Raw genomic sequence first — 25,306 nt, 5'->3', positions numbered from 1 at the left:
GGACACATCATCCGCACAACTCATTTCCTCAAATGCAAATGAGGCTAGCTCTTGAACTAATTACACAACGTCAAAATATTGTGGTTTTTGAATCACTTTTCTCTCACTTCAAATGAATGCTATATATATGTTCACTTACTACCTTATCTATATCACACTTGCATTAATTAGACAGTAGATTGCTAAGAAAAATTAACCATCATGAAGTTTTCCATGTGGCTTATAACTTTGTTGCTCCTATTTTCATCTGCAGTGATTGCGGCTCGCCCTGTTAAGCCTATAACAATGGCCAGACGCGCATTCGAAGCTCAGTTCAAGATGACCCAGAGTAACGGCCATGAGTGGCCTGAGAGATCCAGTCCCGGAGGGCCTGATCCGCACCACCACCGCAGGCTTACGATGATCTTCCTATGAGAATGTAATAGTACCATCTTTTTTGAGAGTGGTTATTAATAATGTACTTACATCTTTTGCTTGTGATCAATGAAGGATGCTAATGTTTCTCCACATGAACTCAGGAAGATAATTTTCTCACAGTTTCATATTTAGGTTTATTAATTTAAACCATGTTATTTGGAAATTAAGGTGACAAAAATGGACACAAGATTATAATAAATTAAACATTCAGCTTATTTTATGTATCCGTACCAAGTTGCGGGAAAAAAAAATGAGCTTGTGTCTAAAGAAAAGGTAAAAAGTTTACATTTTTTAGGCATATATCAGGTGAAATTCGATCCCATAGAGACTAGAGAGATTTTCACCACTTGGATGACGCTAAGGGGCAATATGATTATTTTAAAGAATTTCCTTAAGTCCATAAGAAAACATCTTTTTGGATAATCTACTTAAAAGATTCATTTATCTCATCATAATTATACACATTTTGAGTTTACCCGACTAATAATTCCATATACATTTATTATATAAATGAGATAATAGTCATTTAAATCACGAAGTTTGGTCAAATTATGATCTATCCCATGAAATTTAGAATTCAAATATTAAATCACAAAATTTCAATCTTTTCACAATTGTCTCTGCCATGCACAAATGGACATCTTTTGTAATGTTAAAAATAACAATAATACAATAAAATAAGAAGATAAATGAGAAAATAAATGAATATAAAAGAAAAAATATTTATTTTAATGAAACATGTCATTTTGATGATTGTAAAAGATGACATTTTGTGCATATAGATGAGACAATTAAAAAAAATTGAAACTTCATGATTTAATATCTACAATGTTCATGGTACAAATCAAAATTTGACCAAACTTCATCATTTATGACCATTATCCCTTGTATAAATCATGGTCATAAGCCAATCGAGCCGCCACTTGAAAACAATAGGTTTGTCGAATGCGAGTAAAAGTAAACCAACTTACAAATGCGTCCATCTGCACTAGTCCACCAGCTTTTATAAAGGATAATCACTTTCGAGCTCCATTAAAATGCAAAAGATTACCTAAATAATCCATTATACCAAGTGCACATTCTTTTTGAAAAGGAACTACCATGCATATATATATTGCCTGTGGCAATTCAGGTCCCTCAGTTGCACGATTATTTGAGTCGTATTGCCTTTTGGGTTGTCAAGAAGAGGTCACGTGTGAAGTATATCCATTTGCATGTACTGCCGGCGCCAACAACATGACCTGCATCTCTATATATCTTCCTGGATCTTCAACAAGACCCAAATCAACAACTTTTTCTCTCATATTTTTTTGATATATTCGATACATACTCCAACCATTTTTGTATGCTTGCTACTTAAACCATCTTCTAGCTCTAGTTGATGTTACTGTTTTTCCTTCCAAAGATTTGCGAAAGAATTAAAAAGATGGCTGCAGTTTCAGTTTCCACATGCATCTCAATGCTGATCTTAGTGAAGGTCATATTTTGATCACTCTTCATTTTATCATGTGTACATTGAGTTAGAAAAATTTTAATAGTATTGCTATCAAGGGATTATTATAAATATGTTCATAACGTTCAACGTACACCATATATAGAACTTGTGATAAGTAGCAACTTAAATAGAAGAAGACAAGAGCAACACATATATATAAGATTTTGGATCCAGGATAATGGTCTTGGTTTAGTTTTGGTATAGAGATATATTATTGTAGTGAACTGAAAGCTTGCGCAAAAGGTCGTCCTCTTCCATTTAGTTCGCAAACGACTTGAGCGGATCGTTAGGGTCGATCTCAGAGATGAGTGGGAGATCTGCTGGTAGCGTCTCGAGACTTATTTTTTCTTTAGCTAGAAGACTAATCACTTCTTCGAATACAAACTTATTGCCTTTCTGACTGAGGTGCAGGCCATCACTGCATTTTGGAAGAGGGATATTTTTCAGGGTCGGAAAATAGTGGCAGTTATAGGTAGAGAAAATATGATGAGACTTGAGAGAAGAGAACCTCAAAAGAGACTTCCAGTCAGGAAGTTGCTGCATTTTTTCGCAGAGAGGGATAGCTGGGAGCCCACATTCAGCTGCAACGTCGAGGCACTGTTTGGCGTATTGGCAAGCAGCCTCATTTGTCCTCTCCGGAAGCCCAAGAGGTTTCTCAACAAACGGGTACCTGCAATACGCTAAATGATTGAATCATAGACATCAAGCATCTTCAAAATGCTAGCTATCTATGTAATAGAATTACTCAGCAAGGAGCGTATTACATGAGACGTGCATTGTCATCGACTGGAGGAGGTGTGATGAGGATGATGCGAGTGGACGGCCATTGCTTCTGCAGTCATCATCAGCATTAATCACCACATAGCATAAGCACTACATTCTATATTGAAAAAGCAAGGCCCTTACATTGCATTTGCATCAACTTATGTACTGATCATCAGTGTTAAAATATCTCTATAACAGTTAATACCACATTTCCCAAGTGACAAATTGGTGAGGGGATTAATCAAGAAAGAGTAAGAACAAGAGAAACCAATAAGTTAAAGGTAGTGAAAATGACAGGCAAGTCCATGCATAATGATAGCAATAAGTGCCACAAAAGCTACTACTTTGTTTTAGTAACATTTCTCCACATTTATAGTATATACAACTCATATATGGTAGTATGATAGTTGATGAGTCATTGTCACATCATCAATATAGGTAAAGTGTCATTATCCAACATATGTTCAAAGTAATTACCACCACTGTTTCTAATAGGCATATATACACTAGGAGAGAGCAAAATCATCCATTGTCCAATCAATGATGGCCGCGTGCGGCCAATATTGCTTTTTTTTTGAAAGGGCCATGCTGCTCATATTAAATTGGAATGATCTCCTAAACATATCGGCTCCTTTATTTTGATTTGTTGAATATGGGAGTAAAATTCTTTACACATTCATTAAGATACAAGTAACACTCCCATAAACTACTCCACATTATTTATTTTTCCAAACAATCTAGGTGTAATACATTAATGAATCAAGACAACTCAAAAAGAAAGTTTCTCTATTTCCAAATCGGCACGCGCGTGCCGGTGGTGGGGCGGCCACGTGCAGGGTGCAGTTGAATTATTATTAGATAATTTATGTGGATACCTTGAAATAAGCAACAATGGCGAGAAGATTCTGCTTGTACTCATCAAGCGGCACGTGCTGAAAGCCGCTGTCTCTGTCCGGTAGCGCGGCATCATTGGCGCCGAAGAAGACCGTCACCGCCAGCGGAGCGTCGCCGGCCGCCGGAAACAGTTTGTTAATGACCTTGAGAGCCCATCTGGTGTTGTAACCGCTATAGCCTCTCAACGCCACATCCGCCTTCAATCGTCAAGTAGTCAAAAGTCAAAACCAACCACAGCCATACATATAACTGTAGTACTATAATATTACCTTGCGAGCGAAGTGATGTGCGAGGGAAGCACCCCATCCGCCGTTGGAGAAGGAGCCTTCGGTGATTGAGTCGCCGAACAGATAAATCTTGGGTCTCATTTCTCCGATCACACTCTCTATTCTTGTTATTTCCAATGCGCTATTTAAATCCTAATCTCTCCCAATCAAACGTTTTCAGCAGTTTCGATTTAGAATTCTAGTTTATTAGGTAATGGGAGGTGGTTGCTGGATTTTGTGTAGGACTTTTTAGACTAGTAAATTTGGTTGGTTCTGTATTTAATTGTAGTATGCGTAGACCGTGTGCTCTTTGCGCATTTCCATGGGCTGTTTTTAATAACCTTTCGAAATTGGATTGATAAGAAATCGGCAAATTACCCTCTGCTCCCTCCATCCCACATAATTTGGGACACCTTGACCTGACACAAATTTTAAGAAATCTAATGGAAAGTGAGTTAAAAAAGTTGGTGGGATATGAGTCCTATTTTTAAAATATTAATTTTATAATAAAATATGAGTAGGAATAAGTTAGTGAAATATGAGGTCTACTATTAAAAATGATTGTGCGACAGTCCAAAATGAAATACTAAGTCAAATTATGTGGGTCTGAAAGAGTAATAGATAAATTCACTTTCTTTATTATTTTATCTGTTCCCTTATCTAGAAAATAAATAAAATATTTTACTATCTTTCTTTCTTTTATTTTATTTCCTTTTTCATATTTTTAAAGACAAATTATCTTAAAAGTCATAAACTTATTTTTTCTTACGTTATTCTTATCCTTTTCTTTTAAATACTCAACAACCCGCCAACAATCTTTTATCCAATCTTTTATGTCACACCTCAACCCTTATGACGTATGCATTTACTATAGATAAATTCAAGATTTTAAATAAATAATCCACCCGCCAAGTAAATGAAATGCACATTTTATATAATTTCAAAAACCAATATTTAACAAGTACATGTTTCAAAACATTCTAAACCGTAGTGGTACCCTCTCACCACTCTATATACTACACATTTATTTATATGCAAAAATGATGAGGAGGAGAAGGTTGCCAAAACGTGTCAGCCGCCGACCCTGATAACATGTGGAGTTCCTACGACCAACGTCAACCAAAAACTTCACTAATCTCTTATTCCTAAAAAATATTAGTGGTTTATATGAGCCACAACTCAGTATATATAAACCATACCTTTAATTTCACATCACGAAAATCAAACATATTCTCTAGCCAAAATATTCAACAATAAACAACATATATTAAAAATAATTCATATAAATATGCATTATGCCACTCTGCGCAGTTTATTATTATGTGACAAATCAAGTCTGGTATCTGCCCGGGATTCCTCTATGACCCGAAGGTCCCTCTGTATTGGACTCATAGGTCCCTCTGTATTCGACCCGAAGGTCCCTCTGTATTGGACTCATAGGTCCCTCTAAAATTTCAGATCCAGTGCAAGGCTGTCACAGATCCTCTTTAATCACATGATTCATGTACTTTCAAAACCACATGTAACATATATCAATGTCATCAACTACATATCTATATTATATTCAATCAAATAATTCCAACATGATATATAAAACATATCCATGTAAATTTCACACCATATAATTCAATTACTCAATCAAATTCAATAATTAACAATCACTCAAATATCACATATAAAATTAAAAGTGTGATTTATACACACCTGATAAATAATTGAACTAAATTCTGATTCTGGTTTTGCGATCCACAATTCTTATTTCCTTTCTTCTTCTAATTTTCCTCTACTAACTATGTATCATTCTGTTTCCCTTTCTCTTTTTATTTTTTTCTTTGCTCACTGACTATATGTGTGATTATATAAGTAGGCAAAAGTGATTATTGAAAAGTAATAACTTAAAGCTACTGATAATAATTATAAATATTAAAATAAATAGCAACATGCAAATTATAGTCCATTTATTTGACATTTGTCCTATAAGATTAGTGGCACTATTAATTAGTAGCCACGTACATACTAACACATTTTATTTCAAGCAATGTTACAACTATTATTTATATTATATTGATTTAGGATTACTATCATTTTCTATGTACTAATATATATATGTACGTACATAATTAGTAGTACTATATAGTACACATGCACACACATTTACATAATTATTTATATATACGTGGTATTTTATACTATAATACAATATATATATACATCTATTTAATGATTTCCGTATATGAAAACTATCTATATATTCGATTATAGTGAGTCGATCATAACCATAAATATATCTTTTATGGCACACTTAATATCTATATAGTATAAATGACAATTTATTATGCAATGACAAAATAATATGATAATATGCAAAATAATGTAAGTTTCGGGTTAGGGATGTCACATTTTATCCCTCTCTTTAAATTTTTAAAACCTTATCAATATTTTAAAAACCGAATCAATAAATAAACCGACGAAGCTATTTGTTTATAGTTCAACCGGTCAGATCGAGTGAATCACTGATGAAACCGTTGTCCTATTACAAACATATACAATACACAATATACAAAATATATTCAATTTAATAAATAATATACATAACAAAATATATTAAACCTTTATCTACTGGAGTATATAAATATAAAAATTATTAAAAATTAGTGAATGATTTTTATCGATAAATATATTTAAATGTATAAATTACTTATAAGTTAATGTAGAAATTTTTTTAATACTTATATATAAAAATAGATAAACTGATATTAATTCTAAAAGATTTATACTATAAAAAAATAATATTACACTAGAAAAAAAAATATATATATATATAAATTATGAATTATTGGCAAAAGCTTTTCTCTCTTTTATACTTTATTTCTTCTCCTACTTTGTTCTCTCCAATATAAGCTTGAAAATATCAATCTTTTAAGCTCCATGCTCAATAGAAATGTCGATACTATCTTAGAACAAAGAGAATAACAGATTAGTATTTAATAAAAATGTAGAATACAAGTATTCTAGCTTTAATATAAAATCTAGATATACTTTAAGGGATTTAGAATCATTTTTATTCAAAATAGTACTCGCTTTGTTCCACGTTAATAAAGTCATATTTTTTTTTCATCATTCCAATATAATAAATACACTTCTACAATTGCCATAAATCAATACACGCTATCTCTCATATTTTATCCTCTTTTTTACTTTATTATCTTAACTTTATATACTATTAAATATTTATTTTTCAATATTTTTGCCTGATATGCATCTATTATAAACATAGAACGGTGAAGTAAATTAAAAGTGATAAAGGACGCATATGTGATTATTATATGGTTAGTTTAAGGTATTGACGATAATATGAGCCGTGTGTGGGCAACTTAATAGTTATATATGGACCATTTATAAATTTCAACTTTGCAACCCCCCCCCCCCCCAAAGAAAAAGAAAAAAAAAGGTAGGATATAGAGCATCACCTGAAGTCTGAATACTTCTCATTTCAGTTATATTCCATGAATTTGGCGTTTGAAAAGTTTTCACCATGCCAAAATATTAATCGAGATGAACAGTAATGAGTAGGCCAATCATGAAAAGTTTTCAAAATCTTCTTCTGTTTTCCCAGTCCACTCTTTTGGTATATATTAATTAAAGCCCATTGGGCCTAAACTGCCTTTTCTGTAATTGTACAATATTTTATGGTGACCCACCCACTTGCCAGTTGCATATGTATTGGTCAAGAAGAAATTATTTAACAAATACGATACCAGAGGAGGTTCTCCACGCCATTAATACCATCTCCTTATGAAGATAAAGTTAAAAATAAAGCTCACCATTTGATATTAGTAGTATCTAGCAGAAATTTAGAGACATAACCTCGGAATCGCATAAGCAGCAGTTGATAGTATTAAACCACCTGCGCTTATTGGATACCACAAAAAGTAACGCCTCTTGTTTTCGGAGATGCTTTGCTAATCCACCACTATTTTCCACATTTTATAACCCATAAAGCAACATTATTCACCCAATAAGTTGTAAACAATCATAAACATTTCAATCAATCGCCTCCTTGGCGACAAACAATACCGTCAACACTAAATTCCACACTGCATCTTCTCCTCACACACTGCCCACAGTGTTTATTCACTTCCACCAAAACCTCCCCCCTATAAATCCCCTCAACTCTGCCATCTTTCTATCTCCAAACCAATCACTTCTCTTACAACTGAACCATAACAAACAGATCAAAAATGAATTCCAGCAACGCGATTTGCCCCGCCGCCCCATCCGCCGCCGCGTCATCGGGCACTCTAGGCCGACACCTGGCGCGGCGGCTGGTCCAGATAGGCGCGACGGACGTCTTCTCCGTCCCAGGGGACTTCAACCTCACCCTCCTCGACCACCTCATCGACGAGCCCGGCCTCAACCTCATCGGCTGCTGCAACGAGCTCAACGCCGGGTACGCCGCCGACGGCTACGCCCGGGCAAAGGGTGTCGGCGCCTGCGCCGTCACCTTCACCGTGGGCGGCCTCAGCGTGCTCAACGCCATCGCCGGGGCCTACAGCGAGAACTTGCCTGTCATCTGCATCGTCGGCGGCCCCAACTCCAACGATTACGGAACCAATCGGATCCTGCATCACACCATCGGCCTGCCCGATTTCACCCAGGAGCTCCGCTGTTTTCAGACCGTCACTTGTTTTCAGGCCGTGGTTAATAACCTGGATGATGCCCATGAGTTGATCGATACCGCCATTTCCACTGCTCTGAAAGAGAGTAAGCCTGTTTATATAAGCATAAGCTGCAATTTGCCTGCCATTCCTCATCCTACTTTTGCCAGAGAGCCTGTCCCATTTTTTCTTGCTCCAAAGTAAGTCCCGTCTCATTTTATTTATTTATATTTTTCTTGATTTCGGAATGTAGCGTAGTCATTTTGGGATGCGTTCTTCTGTTTGGTCTGTAACAACAGCAATCTCATTTCTGTTGATTTGGACAGGGTTAGCAATCAGCTTGGTCTTGAAGCAGCAGTGGAAGCAACGGCCGAGTTTCTGAATAAAGCAGTCAAGCCAGTGATTATAGGAGGACCAAAGCTGAGGTTTTCAAAGGCGCAAAAGGCTTTCGTTGAACTCGCAGATGCTTGTGGCTATCCGATAGCCGTGATGCCCTCGGGCAAGGGACTCGTCCCGGAGAGTCATCCGCACTTCATAGGCACCTACTGGGGAGCGGTGAGCACCTCCTTCTGTGGCGAGATTGTGGAATCGGCTGATGCATACATCTTCCTTGGCCCTATCTTCAACGACTACAGCTCGGTCGGCTACTCTCTGTTGATCAAGAAGGAGAAATCTGTGATCGTGCAGCCCAACCGCGTGACCATAGGCAACGGCCCTTCCTTTGGTTGGGTTTTCATGACTGATTTCCTGACCGCATTGGCCAAGAGGCTGAAGAGAAACACCACGGCTATGGAGAACTACCGAAGGATATATGTCCCTCCTGGCATTGCTCTGAGACACGATAAGGATGAGCCATTGAGGGTTAACATCCTCTTCAAGCACATCCAGGTAATATTACTAATAAACATTAACACTAGTACTAAGTTGAAGTAGAAATCCTTGACATCAATCATTGAATTGCACAACAGGAAATGCTGAGTGGCAATAGTGCAGTGATCTCAGAGACAGGGGATTCATGGTTCAACTGTCAGAAGCTTCGTCTCCCGGAGAATTGTGGGTACGAGTTTCAGATGCAGTATGGATCAATCGGGTGGTCAGTTGGTGCAACTCTTGGCTATGCGCAGGCTGCTAACGATAAGCGCGTCATTGCCTGCATAGGCGATGGAAGTTTCCAGGTGACGGCTCAGGATATATCCACCATGATAAGATGTGGGCAGAAGAGCATCATATTCCTAATCAACAACGGTGGATACACGATTGAAGTCGAGATACACGACGGGCCGTACAATGTGATCAAGAACTGGGACTACACAGGCCTTGTGGATGCTATTCACAATGGAGAAGGCAAATGCTGGACTGCAAAGGTAATCACACATACATTCATGATCAATGTGAATTAGAGTAGTTGTGTGTCTAACATGTTGTTGGGAGCAGGTGAAAACGGAAGATGAGTTGGTGGAAGCCATAGCAACGGCGACAGAGACGCACAAGGAGTCGTTGTGCTTCATTGAAGTGTTTGTTCACAAGGATGACACGAGCAAAGAGCTGCTGGAATGGGGATCTCGTGTCTCTGCTGCTAATAGTCGACCTCCCAATCCTCAATAAGATAATCAATGGACAAAATAAAAATCTGCTTGCTCTGAATTTGCGTTGCTCTTTTGTAATAGGAGCGTGTCGTTTTTATTTCTTCGGTTCATATGCAACTAAGCCAGTGTATAATGAAGAAAGAGTTATTTGGGAATACTGCATTATAGAGTAATACTTAACTATTGATACTGCATTATAGAGTAATACTGCATTATAGAGTAATACTTAACTATTGATGCTTTTAAAATTACTGTTCTATTTAAGTGAAATGATAATCATATAGTATAATCGAATCATCAAACTTGAATTACGAATCGGATGTTAAATATATCGAAATCATTAACTAGTCATTTGGTTATATTGGTACATACTCTTTTGACGAAATTTCATGTTTTCTTTGTTAGAAAAATCACCTTATTGGTGACCTTTTTGATGTGAAAATGTTTTAGAATTGTATGACGTGGAGTAATACAGTGTAAAGTTTTGTACATCATGTGCACTTTTAACGACAAGAACAATCTGTCTTGCACCAAATTAAGTAAATTGAAATTATATAAATATAAATCATATTTGTTGCACAAAAATTAAATGACTTAATAATATTTTTCATTTTCAGTGTTTTGTTAGAAGAAAACGCAAAATAAGTAAGAAAAAAAAAGCATAAATGACATGTCAACACCAATAATTTTCTCAAATAAATTAGTCTTTTAAAATCAAATGCATATAAAAATATTCGTGCTTGGAAGAACTATTTTTTCCTTCTTTTGGATTGTTTCAATAAAAATTAAATATTTTTCAAAATGGAAACAACATCATCTCTATTTTACTGTCTCTTACTTTACTTTTTATTCATTAACTCTCAAAACTAATACTAATAAATCTTGTGTTAATAAACAAATATTTCATATTTATTAAGATGAATTTGGTATTACATTACATTTATTGATTTATATCGGTAATAATGATGATTTTTATACTCCATAAATATATGATGCACTATATCATTTTCAAGAACATATCAATAGACACTCCTTTTTTGGAAAGTGAAAAATATAGTACACTCTATTTGGGAATACGCACATAAGCAGATATGAGTGGACTAGAATCCCCTACCAAACTCGTTCTCTCCAAAATGGTCATTGCACTTGCAACCATAATCATCGCATTAATCCGGTCAGCTAGCAGCCAATCGCCGGCCGGATGCTATGAATCCATCGTCAGCTTCGGCGATTCGCTTGCTGATACCGGTAACTATCCAATTCTCGTATCCGACACCCATACGCCGGCCTGTATTCTGCCGCCTTACGGCCGGACTTTCTTCCACCGCCCCACCGGACGATGCTCCGACGGCCGTCTCGTCATTGACTTCATCGGTATGCTATTATATACACATTATTTTGTTGTTTTTTTTTGAAGTAGTTGAAAAGATCTCAACATTCTGGCCGGCCAGCTCAAAGCTTGGGGCTGCCGTTGGTGCAGCCGTACATTACTGGAAGAGATCGGAGCTTCAGCAAAGGAGTCAATTTTGCGGTTATCGGAGCTACTGCTCTTGATTCTGAATTTTTGGGGAATATTGGATTCCCTAATATTGTTACCAATGTCTCTCTTGGAACTCAAATTGATTGGCTCAAACAATTTTTAGCCACAGTTCCAGGTACTATAAAATACTCATCCCCAACATTAATCAGTAAATAATTAAAGTGGCGAGAAAGGAAAGTAATTAATAGAATAATGTATATACACTTTTTTTTATATTATTCTATTTCTTACTTTATTTTCTTTCCATTTTAACTATTTAGTATATCATCTTCGTCTTCGCAAAATAAGGGAAAAAAAGGAAGTATCTAATTAGAAGAATTTCACTTGGTTTTCTGATTTATCACTGACATAAGATGGGAGAAAGTTAATGCAAAAGTCTCTGGTTCTGATGGGAGAGATCGGTGGAAACGATTACAACCATCCGATCATGCAAGGGTCGAGTTTGGAGGAGATGCAACCGCTCATTCAACTAGTGATTCACTATATCGGCTCCACCATTGAAGTACTAATATCTCGAACTCCACATTAGTATTATATTGCCAGCTTTATATAGTCCTAAATTCCTTAATACTCCCTCCGTCCCACTTTAGCAGTCCCATTGATTTTTCTGCACTCGTTTTATAAAAATGATAATAAATAGTTAAAGTGGAGAAATAATAAAGTAAAAAAGAGAATAATATAGAGAAGAGTCGTATCTACATTATTCTCTTTTTTACTTTATTATTTCTCCACTTTAACTATTTATTATCATTTTTATAAAACGAGTGCAGAAAAGTCAATGGGACTGCTAAAGCGGGACGGAGGGAGTATATTGCTTGCAACTTAACTTATTTTCCGATGCAATCAAATGCAGGAACTGATTAAGCTTGGTGCCAAGACGTTGATGGTCCCTGGGAATCTACCAATAGGCTGCTTTCCATTTTGTTTAGCAGCATATAAGGATAGTAGCAATGCCCAAGACTATGATCCCAAAACAGGATGCCTCAATGGGCCTAACGACTTCGCTATCTACCACAACCAGCTCCTCCAGGAGGAACTAAGCCGCATTCGAGAGCTTTATCCTCACGCAGTCCTGATCTACGCGGATTATTACAATGCTGCAATGCGCTTCTATCTCTCACCAGCCGAATACGGTGCATTTTCGAAACCATACTAATCTAATGTTTATTTATCTAGAGTAATTAAATTGGATTTGATTAGTTGAGTTGTGAGTGCAGGATTTTCAAAGGATATTATTCTGAGCGCTTGCTGTGGAGGGGGAGGGCCGTACAACTTCAACGGAACGGCGAAGTGCGGCATTCCTCCGGCGAGATCATGTGATGATCCGGCTTCATATGCTAGTTGGGATGGCTTACACTTGACGGAAGCAGCTTACCGACTCATAGCGCAAGGCTTGCTTCAAGGACCCTACACCATTCCTCATATCACCACTGCTTGTCCTGCCTTCAACAGGGATGATGATCAAGTTTATCACTATTAATCATCAACATTCAAATGTGGTGCTTATTTGTATGTGATTTTAATTTGCCTCTTCTATTTAATTATTTATTGAGGCAATAGCTTAATTTACTCAGGTTGTATTTATTCGTGTATTTAATAAATGAAAATTATTGAATGGGAATAAAGAAGTGAGAATTGGTCACATGTTTAGTACGAATATTTAAGAAAATTAGAGTATGTAGAGAAAATATGTAGAGCCCACATTGTTTCCTAATTAATTCTTGCTAATTAAATGGAATAAAAGATGGATATTGAATTCATATTTTTGCCTTTTCATAATTAGCCAAATTTTCGGCTCAAAATTTTTAAGTGACGAGAGAGCTTGGACTAACGTAATGGCACGAGTCAGTGGTATAAAAGCTGAATATTAATTTCATATAACGACATAGAGATATCGAATGTTCTTCTAACGTCTGTACACTATAACCCTAACTTATATTTATTATAAATATAAACCCATTTATTTTCTATTCGATCCCTCATCAAATAGAAAATCTCATATGGTATCTACACTTATTTCCATAATAAATAAAATAAGTGTAAATACCATATGAGATTTTCTATTTGATGAGGGACCGAATAAAAAATAAAGGGATTTATATTTATTATAAATATAAGTTAGGGTTATGGTCCCCAAATGTCAGAAGAACATTCAATATCTCTGTATTCTCTCGGCAGACTGTAAAACAAATCCGTCGTTCGTTCAATTCTAGATAGATCAAGATACGCTTCCGCTTTACAGTTTATGCTCCTTCTCCGTCGTTCTCGGTTAATCATCATATAGAACTTTATGTAATTGTTCACTCAATTATTTCAATGAGTAGTATCAGAGTCACTCTATTGACGATTCTAGAATTGGGAAAAGGGGAATTAGGTTTTTCGTTTTTATGATTAAAATCATGCGGTTAATTTTTTATTGTGTTTGGCGGCGAGATTGTTATGACTTATGATTATTCATGTTGGTGTTTTAACTTTTTTTTAATGCGTTAAATTGATTGTGAATCAAGTGAAATATTTCTGTTATCATTTACGCATATTAAATTGTCAAAATATTGTTGCACACATTCCAATACGTGTTTTATTTGGGTTGCTGAATTTGATGTATTAAATAAGTTTCAATTCGTGGCAATTCATTATGTACATGGAATGAAATTTGTGGATTAGTTGAACTCAATATGTTTGGATGATGATTAAGAATTCTTGTTACATGTTTCTGTATTAACTGTAAAGAATTGTTAATGATTGAATTTTGCAATTTTTAAACCGAATACAAATGTTTGCAAGCAAGTCGTTGTTAACTTTCTGGAGTACAGTGGCTAGTCAACGAGTCACTAGGTTCCCGTATCTCGCGAACTCAGCAAGACATTAAATCCTTACGGCTAGCACAATAGCTCCCCAGCAAATCGCAAATTGCTGACTCCGAATGTGATTCCATTTAATTTTCCAAATCCGATTTTAACTAAAATCGACAAAATCCAAATTTTGATGGTTCCAATAACGAAACCATCGAACATAATTAGCCAAAGCAACATCAAAACAACCAAAAAAACCCACAAAACACAATCCTAGATTTTGTGAATTCACCAAAATATGCAATTGTCCATAAATCAACATGTGTAACGCATACAAATTGAATACACGGTCACAATATAATTTATTGTGTGAACTACAAAAATAGTCACTGGACTATGCGATTATCTCACCAATGAACCCTGGACTTTAAAAATATCCCCAGACAACCCTGGACTAAGCTTTTATCTCGAAAATGGTCATTTTTCACTGTTTCGTGACGAAAATACCCTTTTAGGGGGTTTGGACAATTTGGTCTTTTTACATTTTAAATTTGATATTATTTCAATGATGTACTAAATCTGATATTATTTCAAAATTATCATTCTTCTTCCCTTTTGTCATCCTTCACTTTATTTCTTTATTTCAATATTAGATTTGATTTTATAAAATTAAATTTTAAATTTTAATTTTTAAATATCAATAAATTTTTTTAATTATTAAAATTACTATTAAATAACAAATTACTCCCTCCGTCCCGGATAATTCGGGTCACTTTGACAAGGCACGAGTTTTAAGAATTGTAATGAAAAGTGGGTTGAAAAAGTTAGTAAAATGTGGATCCTACCTTTATATATTAGTTTCATAATAAAATGTGAGTATGAATGAGTTAGTGGAATATGGGGTCCACTGCCAAAAATGGTAAAAGTGAAGTGAGACAAATTATGTGGGACGGACCGAAATGGAAAACTAGGACGAATTATCTGGGATGGAGGAAGTAATAGTTTTAATCAATATTTGATAGTGTCTAATATTTAATCAATAAGGTACGACAGACGCCTTAGTTTTAATAAATATTTAATAGTTTTAATCATAAATAGATCATATTAACACAATTAAATAAATATGCATCTAATGTATAGGAGAATTTGACTAAAAATATTATGAAGTTGACTAAAAATTTGATATAAGAGAATTTTTGTTGAAATTTTCTAGTTAATTTTGATCGTTTTTAAATTAATAAACGAAAACTATATTAGTCTTACATTAGATGCATATTTATTTAAGAATAAATCGTGTTATATGATTTATTTATGATTAAAACTATTAAATATTGATTTAAACTAAGGCGTCGTTGTACCTAAATAGAGTGAACTGCCTAATTAGGTCCTAAACTTGTAGTGTCTCACCTTTGCGGTATCTAAACAAAAAAAATATCACCAGCGGTATTCAAACTTGTAGTTATGCACGTTTGAAGGGTTTTTACACTTTTTAGCATTGTTTTTGGACTTTTAAACCCCCAAAGAGGTAAAGGGCAAATTTGTCCATACATTCTCCATTTTGCTGACATCAATCTCTCTCTCACACAATTCTCATTTAATTTTGTATTTTTGCACTCATTCACTCTCTCTGTTAATAAGTCAGTGATTTGGAGCCCCTTTCGGTGTCTTTTTTTTTTAGTCATCTTGACGGAGCTTGTTTGGGAGACAAGCAACGGCTAGAATTCTTGGGAGGGAGAGAAAGGGACTTGGTGGAAGGCGAGCATGAGGAGTTTGAAGGTTGCAAGCCAGGCGAGGAAGAAGCCGGTGGTAAATAGGCATACCACTGGAAGGAACGAGGCAAGCCCGGCGCCGGAGCTCCGCAACATCGTGGCGGCGATGTAACAATAGGTTAGAGATAGATAAGTGGAGAGCCATACCTTGATGAAACTTGTGATTTCTCCTTCCATACAATATTTTAGCACCTTCTTCAGCTCTCCTCCAATACCAAGAATGAGCTCGCCAACCAAGAATGAGCTCAATGTATCTCTTCTCTCCTTATTCCTTTCTCTCCATATATTGATACAGCTTTCAACCCATTTTTTATTGTTATGGCTCTGGATAGGAGGAGATCCGTCCCAGGAGAGAGAGTGAATGCAAAATTACAAAATAAAAATGGAACTGTGAAAGAGAGTGTGATGTCAGCAAAATGAAGAATGAATTAACAAATTTGCCCTTCACCCTTTTGGGGGTTTAAAGGTCCAAAAACTGTATAAAAAAATGCAAAAAACCTTCAAACGTGCATAACTACAAGTCTGGATACCGCTGGTGATATTTTTTTTGTTTAGGTACCGCAAAGGTGAGACGTTACAAGTCTAGGGCCTAATTAGGCAGTTCACTCTAAATATTAAACACTATCATATTTGATTAATACAATTAATTTGTTATTTAATACTCTCTCCGTCCCGGATAAGATGACACATTGCTTAGCTGGCACGGGGTTTTAGGAGTTATTGGTTAAAGTGTTTAATTAGAGAGAGAGAAGGTGGGTGTAAGTATTAAAGTAGAGAGATAAAGAAAGATGAATATTTTAATAGGAGTGAGAAAAAGTGGTTGAGTGTATTAATTGGATAGAGAAAGTTACCAAAAAAGGAAATGTGTCATCTTAGTTGGGACAAACTAAAAAGGAAAACGTGTCATCTTGAGCGGGACGGAGGGAGTAGTAATATTAATAATTAAAAAAATTATTGATATTTAAAAATAGAAATTTAAAATTTAATTTTATAAAATTAAATTTAATATTGAAATAAAGAAACAAAGTGAAGGATGTCAAAAGTGAGAAGAATGATAATTTTGAAATAATATCAAATTTAGTACATCACTAAAATAATATCAGATTTAAAATGTAAAAGGACTAAATTGTCCAAACCCCCAAAAGGGTATTTTCGTCACGAAATAGTGAAAAAAGGACCATTTTCGAAATAAACGCTTAGTCCAAGATTGTCTGGGCATATTTTTAAAGTCGAGGATTCATTGGCGAGATAAACACATAGTCCAGAGACTATTTTTATAGTTCACTCTAATTTATTATCAAAATTGAATTCTCGAAGACGCAAAATAAGTAAGAAAAAAAAAAGCTCAACACCAATAATTTTTTCATACAAATTATTCTTTTAAAATTAATGCATATAAAAATTTTCGTGCCTGGAAGATCGTAACAGTTCTACATTTAAAAATTAACACTGACATTTTAAATACTCAATATACTCATCAATTAAACACTCTATATTTGGAAAGTGAAAAATACACTCGATTTGGAAATTTACACATAAGCAGAAATGAGTAGATACTAGAATCCCCCTGGCCCTTACCTACCTCCTGCTCCCCAAAATGTTCCTTGTACTTGCAACCATAATCATCGCATTAATCCGGTCAGCTAGCACCCAATCGCTGGCCGGATGCTATGAATCCATCGTCAGCTTCGGCGATTCGCTTGCCGATACCGGCAACTATCCAATGCTCTTCGGAGCCGACACCCATACGCCGAGCTATGTTCTGCCGCCTTACGGCCGGACTTTCTTCCACCGCCCCACCGGACGATGCTCCGACGGCCGTCTCGTCATTGACTTCATCGGTATGCTATTATATACAAGTAATTTTGTTGTTTTTTTAAAGTAGTTGAATAGATCTCAACATTCCGGCCGGCCAGCTCAAAGCTTGGGGCTGCCGTTGGTGCAGCCGTACATTACTGGAAGAGATCGGAGCTTCAGCAAAGGAGTCAATTTTGCGGTTATCGGAGCTACAGCTCTTGATTTTGACTTTTTGGGGAGTATTGGATTCCCTAATACTTTTACCAATGTGTCTCTTGGAACTCAAATTGATTGGCTCAAAGAATTTTTAGCCACAATTCCAGGTATAAAATATCTCTTCCCCAATCCTAATCACTATCTAATTAGAAGATTTTAGTATGTCTTGAATCCGTATAATTTGCCGCTAGCCGAACGGCCCGTCGTCTGCGTGCCTATTTATATAGAAGTAGGGCATACAACTCTGTAATCTGAAAATCTGTTCTCCGCGCCCGTGGACATAGCCAATGCAACGTTGGTGAACCACGTAAATTCTGTGTCTCTTTAAGTTTCTGTTTATCTCGATTACACAATTGCTCTATTCTGTCACAACAGAAAAATTTCACTTGGTTTTCTGATTTATCATTGACGTAAGATGGGAGAAAGTTTCTGCAAAAGTCTCTGGTTCTGATGGGAGAGATCGGCGGAAACGATTACAACCATCCGATTATGCAAGGGTCGAGTTTGGAGGAGATGCAACCGCTCGTTCAACTAGTGATTCACTACATCGGCTCCACCATTGAAGTACTAATATCCCAAACTCCACATTAGTATTATATTGCCAGCTTTATATAGTCCTAAATTCCTTAATATATTGCTTGCAAATTAACTTATTTTCCGATGCAATCAAATGCAGGAACTGATTAAGCTTGGTGCCGAGACGTTGATGGTCCCTGGGAATCTACCAATAGGCTGCTTTCCATTTTGTTTAGCAGCATATAAGGATAGTAGCAGTGCCCAAGACTACGACCCCAAAACAGGATGCCTCAATTGGCCTAACGACTTCACCATCTACCACAACCAGCTCCTCCAGAAGGAACTAAGCCGCATTCGAGAGCTTTATCCTCACGCAGTCCTGATCTACGCGGATTATTACAATGCTGCAATGCGTTTCTATCTCTCACCAGCCGAATACGGTGCATTTCGGAAACCGTTTATCTAATGTTTATTTATCTACGGTAATTAGATGGGCTTTGATTAGTTGAGTTGTGAGTGCAGGATTTTCAAAGGATATTATTCTGAGCGCTTGCTGTGGAGGGGGAGGGCCGTACAACTACAACGGAACGGGGAAGTGCGGCATTCCTCCGGCGAGATCATGTGATGATCCGGCTTCATATGCTAGTTGGGACGGCATACACTTGACGGAAGCAGCTTACCGACTCATAGCGCAAGGTTTGCTTCAAGGACCTTACGCCATTCCTCATATCACCACTGCTTGTCCTGCCTTCAACAGGGATGATGATCAACTTTATCACTATTAATCATCAACATTCAAAATGTGGTGCTTATTTGTATGTGATTTGAATTTGCCTCTTCTATTTATTGAGGCAATATTATGTAGAAAAATAACGTAGAGTCCACATGTTTAATTCTTGCTAATTAATGGGAATAAAAGATGGATATTGAATTCATGTTTTGGCCCTTACTTAATTTACCAAATTTTCGGCTCAAAATTTTAAGTGACGAGAGCTTGAACTAACGTAATGGCACTAGTAAGTGGTATAAAAGTTGAATATTAATTTCATATAATTACCCAAATTTAGACTAAATTTCGAAGTGATGAGATCATGAGAGCACGAAATGGCATATTTTAATTGGCCAAAACAGTCTGCTATTTGAAATTCATTTATATTTCTCACTAAATTGAGAATGAAATAAGAGAGAACATGTCTTTAATGATTTCCTATAATGCCCCCAAAATAACATTTTTCACTTTTAATTTTTATGACATAGATAGATGATTGGTTAGACTCTTGGAATATTAATTACTAACCGTGCCAAGCATTGGCACTAAGTGCAAATAATAAAGTCAATTCGTAAAGTTTGACTAATCAATATGTTTCTATTGTACATTTAAGTCAAGTCCGACATTCAATTTAAATATAAAATAAAATAACTTTTTTGAGAAGACATAAACAATTAGTACACTACTATTACATTTGTAGCACTAATCTGATAAGAGTTTATATTGATTATTTGATTATGTGTATTGTGTCACTAATTTGAATATATTTTAGGTCTCGCGCGAACAAAGTATACAAATTTATACTAATGAAATATAAATTTCAATGATCTAAAATCCATACTTATGCTATTGTATGTATTTCACAAACTATTTTTGTTGCGATGACGTCTCAAAATAAGTTAAAGAATGTCGTCTGCATCTCTGCATCTATAAATGGACAACGGATTTAACCAAAAAAAAAACATTGTTGCATAAATATGATATACCTAAAAAATAAGATGTGCGAACCAATATACATGGCTCCACCTATCCATGAAAAAAAGAATTCCAACTCAAGAAATACTAAGGTGGCAATCCTATTTGTATATTGGTTCGCACATATGTCCTTACAACAATAAATGTTAACAAGTGGAAATATATATAGCACACTTCCAACCAGATATATATACAATAAAAACTCTCTAAATATAATAATATATTATTAATTTACATAGAAAATTTCACCAGGAATGTATAACAAATACATAAGTATATTCAAGCACATAATAAATCTATATACAAAAGTGTTTCATTTTACTATATATTTATATATTCAATTTTTTTCATAATCATTATCAAAGTCATCTTGCATATAAATAAATAGAGAATAATATCACGTCATCTATATACAAAAAAGTTCTAGACAAATATAAAGTGTAATTACTTATAACTTTAACTTTTGTTTTCATTGAATATTATAAATTAAATTGAAAATATAAGTAATCATACTATAAATTAAATTAACTATACAAATAATGCTAGTGTAAATTAAATTAACTATATATATAATTCTACTATATAATTAATTTAACTTATATGCTATATCTTAGTGTTAGTCATATGGTTAGTAAAAATTTATACATTATACAATCATTCATATTGTAATTGAATTTTATAATATTCAATGTTAACAAAATTAAAATTATAATACATTTATATGTATTTATATTGGTTGTATATAAAGAGAAAAAAGGTAATGAAGTGGGTAGTGTGATTATTTGTCTACATCTAAGTAAAAGAAAATTTTGATACTCCCTCCGTCCCTGAAATTTTGACACACTTCACTTTTTACCATTTTTGGTAGTGAACCTCATATTCCACTAATTCATTCATACTTTTGTTATAAAACTAATACTTTCCGTCCCGACTAAGATGACATATTCCTTAGCCGACACGAGATTTTAGGAGTTATTGGTCAAAATGTTTAATTAGAGAGAGAAAAGGTGGGTGTAAGTATTATAGTAGAGAGATAAAGAAAGAGAGATATTTTAATAGGAGTGAGAAAAAGCGGTTGACTGTATTAATTGAAGAGAGAAAGTTTCCAAAAAAGGAAATGTGTCATCTTAGTTGGACAAACTAAAAAGGAAAACGTGTTATCTTAAGCGGGACGGAGGGAGTATATAAATTAATAATATGTTGTTATATTTAGAGAGTTTCCATTGTATATATATCTAGTTGGAAGTGTGTTACATATATTTTCATTTATTAAATATTTATTGGAAAGACATACCAAATAGGATTGTTACCATGGTATTCTATGAGTAGGGAATTTTTTCTCCTTTTCTCCTTATCCATGCATACTTACACGAATTTTATACTCTCTCCATCGCATAAAAATATAAACATTTGAAATAGTATGAGAATTAATGCGCAATTAATAAAGTAAGAGAAAGGAAAAGAAGGATAATAAAAGTAGTGTCGGTGGATAGTGGGACCCACAATATTTAATGTCAGCAGAAAATGTCAACAAGTGTCAACATTGGCAACCGATTGATGTTGTGTTGACATTTTTTGTTGACGTTATTTATCCTTTGTTGATATCAAATCTTAAAATCTAATAGTCTAGATCATAATTTGGAGTTTGAAAAATAGATGTACTCCAATTTGCAGATTATCACTATCCCTATCTCATAAAATCTATCCTATCTAAAGTGTCAGTTGGGTAAAAAGTCTTTGATGCCCTTTTTCAAAGGAAAATGGAAAGATGGAGTATACAGATGGAGCGTCTTTTATTTTATTACTTTATTTTGAGTTTCCAAAATATTTTCAGACAAAATAATTAATTAATTAATTTTTGAAGACAAAAATAATTAGACAAATAATGGTCCAATAAAATGCTAGCTTCTTGAAGAAATTTTGAAACACTTTTAAATAGGGTAATACCACTAATTGAATCAGCATTTGTGTAGACAATTTATGACAGAACACTGAATATTGTGAAACCCTTTTACTGGATTTAAAAAGATGCAGTTTGGATCTTTCATTTTAGAGTGAACTATAAAAATGGTCCCTGGACTATGGGTTTATCTCGTCCATAGTCCTTGGACTTTAAAAATATCGCCAGTAGTCCCTGGATTTAGGGTTTATCTCAAAATTGGTCCTTTTGGCTTTTTTTGGTACGAAAATACCCTTTGATATTATTTTGGGGGGTTTGAGCAATTTGGTCTTTTTACACTTTTAACATTTTAAATCTGATATTATTTTAGTTATGTACTAACTTTGATATTATTTCAAAATTATCATTCTTCTTCCATTTTGTTATCCTTCAGTGAATTTGTTTTTTTTTATTTCAATATTAAATTTAATTTTATAAAATTAAATTTAACATTTAGATTTTTAAATATCAATAAATTTTTTTAATGAAAACTATTAATTCATGGACACTACAAATATTGATTAAAACTATTAATTTTTGTTATTTAATATAATATTCAATTGAATTGAAGAAGTACAGAAAAATAATATTAATCATGATGGAAAAATAAGAGTTATTCTATTTAGCCTCCGTTCGGTTGTTATAATTGCTTGTGATTAAATATTATGAAGTTGACTAAAAATTTGATCCTACTTAAAATTTTATATAGGAGTATTTTTGTTGAAATTTTCTAGTAAATTTTGATTGTTTTCAAATTAATAAACGAAAATTATATTAGTCTTACATTAGATGCATATTTATTTCAGAATAAATTGTGTTATATAATCTATTTATGATTAAAGCTACTCCCTCCGTCCCACGTTACTTGAGTCACTTCTTTTTTGCACTCGTTTTGAAAAAATAATAATAAATAATTAAAGTGAAGAGAAAATAAAGTGAAAAAAAGAATAATATAGTTAAGACTCTTCTCTACATTATTCTCTCTCTTACTTTTTTTTCTCTCCATTTTAACTATTTATTATTATTTTTCCAAAACGAGTGCAAAAAAGAAATGACTCAAGTAACGTGTGACAGAGGGAGTATTAAATAATAATATTGATTAAAACTAAGGCGTTGTCATACCTTATTGATTACATAGTACTATACACTATCAAATATTGATTATAATTATTAATTTTTGCTATTTAATAATTTTTATAATTAAAAAAATTTATTGATATTTAAAAATTAATATTTAAAATTTTATAAAATTAAATCTAATATTGAAATAAAGAAACAAAGTGAAGGATGACAAAAGGGAAAAAGGATGATAAATTTGAAATAATATCAAAGTTAGTACATAACTAAAATAATATCAGATTTAAAATGTTAAAAGTGTAAAAAGACCAAATTGCCCAAACCTCCCAAAATAATATCAAAGGATATTTTCGTACAAAAAAAAGTCAAAAGGACCAATTTCGAGATAAACCCTTAGTCCAGGGACTACTGGCGATATTTTTAAAGTCCAGGAACTATAGACAAGATAAACCCATAGTCTAGGAACCATTTTTGTAGTTCACTCTTCATTCTATGCTCATAGTAAAAAAGTTTATTCTTTACATATTAAGAGTCCCATCATTAATTTTAGATAATTCTCTTATTTTTTTTCTATCACTTACTTTCTCTTTTTATCTTGCATAATTTCTTCATCTATCATATCTATTTTATTTTTTCATTTAACACAATTTCTTAAAAGTCTCTTTAATGATAATTTTCTTATTTTTATCAGTGTTGGAGTATGTCATTGAAGTGTGATTGCTATGCTTGTATTAGATATTTTAAAGTGTTTTTTTAATTAATATACTTTTTAAAATTTATATTTACTTAATTAAAATATTTTTTTATTTATCTAATATATTGTTATTGTAAGTACATTTTTTATTTAAATTATCTGATTTCTACTCTTTGATCTTTATTCACACATATTTTCTTTATTTGCATATCTTATTCTAATTAATTCATACTCTTTGATCATTAGTCACACGTATTTTTGTCATTAATTTTATTGTTTTTACTCCACTTAGATCATAAATTAAAATTGTACTCTCACCGCCCACGTTAATTGAGGCGTTTCTTTTCGGCACGAGAGTTAAGAAAGTTGTGTTAAATGAGTTAAATAAAGTAGATGAAAGAATAAAGTAAGAAATAGAAGAGAGAGTAAAGTAAAAGAAAGAATAAAATATGTTTGATTAGATGTTTTGTTTTTAACCAAAAAGAGAAACGACTCAAGTAACTTGGGACAACCCAAAATGGAATACGAGTATACGACTCAAGTAACTTGGGATGGGGGGAGTATAAATGTTTGAGTGAACTACAAAAATAGTCCCTGGACTAAGCGCTTATCTCGAAAATGGTCATTTTTCACTGTTTCGTGACGAAAATACCCTTTTGGGGGGTTTGGGCAATTTGATCTTTTTACATTTTAAATCTGATATTATTTCAATTATGTACTAAATCTGATATTATTTCAAAATTATCATTCTTCTTCCCTTTTGGCATCCTTCACTTTGTTTCTTTATTTCAATATTAGATTTAATTTTATAAAATTAAATTTTAAAATTAAATTTTTAAATATCAATAAATTTTTTTAATTATTAAAATTACTATTGAATAAAAAATTAATAGTTTTAATCAATATTTGATAGTGTCTAATATTTAACCAATATGGTATGACGACACCTTAGTTTTAATTAATATTTAATAGTTTTAATCATAAATAGATCATATAACACGATTTAGTCAACTTCATAATATTTTTAGTCAAATTCTCCTATACATTAGATGCATATTTATTTCGGAATAAATCGTGTTATATGATCTATTTATGATTAAAATTATTAAATATTGATTAAATCTAAGGTGTCGTCGTACCT

At 33.8% G+C, this 25,306-nt stretch overlaps 4 protein-coding genes across 5 annotated transcripts; 3 read left to right on the top strand and 1 right to left on the bottom strand.

Moving 5' to 3' along the window:
* Positions 1 to 1,957: 1,957 nt before the first annotated feature.
* On the bottom strand, positions 1,958 to 4,143 carry LOC125212002 (SGNH hydrolase-type esterase superfamily protein). Its single transcript, XM_048112002.2, has 5 exons — positions 3,841 to 4,143; positions 3,553 to 3,768; positions 2,677 to 2,744; positions 2,421 to 2,582; positions 1,958 to 2,330 (listed from the first exon to the last, which is right to left on the bottom strand). Exons 1-5 carry the CDS (start codon positions 3,937 to 3,939, stop codon positions 2,171 to 2,173), a joined length of 705 nt encoding a protein of 234 aa, XP_047967959.1. The 5' UTR covers positions 3,940 to 4,143; the 3' UTR covers positions 1,958 to 2,170.
* A 3,746-nt stretch (positions 4,144 to 7,889) lies between these two features.
* LOC125210582 (pyruvate decarboxylase 1) lies at positions 7,890 to 10,236 on the top strand. The gene is made up of 4 exons (XM_048110120.2): positions 7,890 to 8,695; positions 8,822 to 9,383; positions 9,464 to 9,859; positions 9,930 to 10,236. The coding sequence occupies exons 1-4, from the start codon at positions 8,079 to 8,081 to the stop codon at positions 10,098 to 10,100; spliced, it is 1,746 nt and encodes a 581-aa protein (XP_047966077.1). The 5' UTR covers positions 7,890 to 8,078; the 3' UTR covers positions 10,101 to 10,236.
* Positions 10,237 to 11,119: 883 nt separating this feature from the next.
* Positions 11,120 to 13,263, top strand: LOC125212780 (GDSL esterase/lipase At1g28590-like). The gene is made up of 5 exons (XM_048113038.2): positions 11,120 to 11,455; positions 11,533 to 11,736; positions 11,975 to 12,123; positions 12,475 to 12,754; positions 12,839 to 13,263. Exons 1-5 carry the CDS (start codon positions 11,173 to 11,175, stop codon positions 13,099 to 13,101), a joined length of 1,179 nt encoding a protein of 392 aa, XP_047968995.1. The 5' UTR covers positions 11,120 to 11,172; the 3' UTR covers positions 13,102 to 13,263.
* Positions 13,264 to 17,681: 4,418 nt separating this feature from the next.
* Positions 17,682 to 19,646, top strand: LOC125212286 (GDSL esterase/lipase At1g28580-like). Of its 2 annotated transcripts, none has more exons than XM_048112406.2 (5): positions 17,682 to 18,023; positions 18,099 to 18,302; positions 18,611 to 18,759; positions 18,872 to 19,151; positions 19,234 to 19,646. In XM_048112406.2, the coding sequence occupies exons 1-5, from the start codon at positions 17,780 to 17,782 to the stop codon at positions 19,494 to 19,496; spliced, it is 1,140 nt and encodes a 379-aa protein (XP_047968363.1). In that variant the 5' UTR covers positions 17,682 to 17,779; the 3' UTR covers positions 19,497 to 19,646. The 2 variants fall into 2 exon arrangements, with proteins under 2 accessions (XP_047968363.1, XP_088923450.1); XM_089067324.1 differs by having other exon boundaries at positions 17,705 to 18,023; positions 18,128 to 18,302.
* Positions 19,647 to 25,306: the final 5,660 nt, after the last annotated feature.

Source organism: Salvia hispanica, chromosome 3 (genome assembly GCF_029641045.1).
Source record: "Salvia hispanica isolate PSC_SH4W2 chromosome 3, Shi_PSC_v1, whole genome shotgun sequence".
NCBI lineage: Eukaryota > Viridiplantae > Streptophyta > Magnoliopsida > Lamiales > Lamiaceae > Salvia > Salvia hispanica.
Note: the sequence above shows the minus strand (reverse complement) of the source record. Positions and strands in the feature narration are given on the sequence as shown.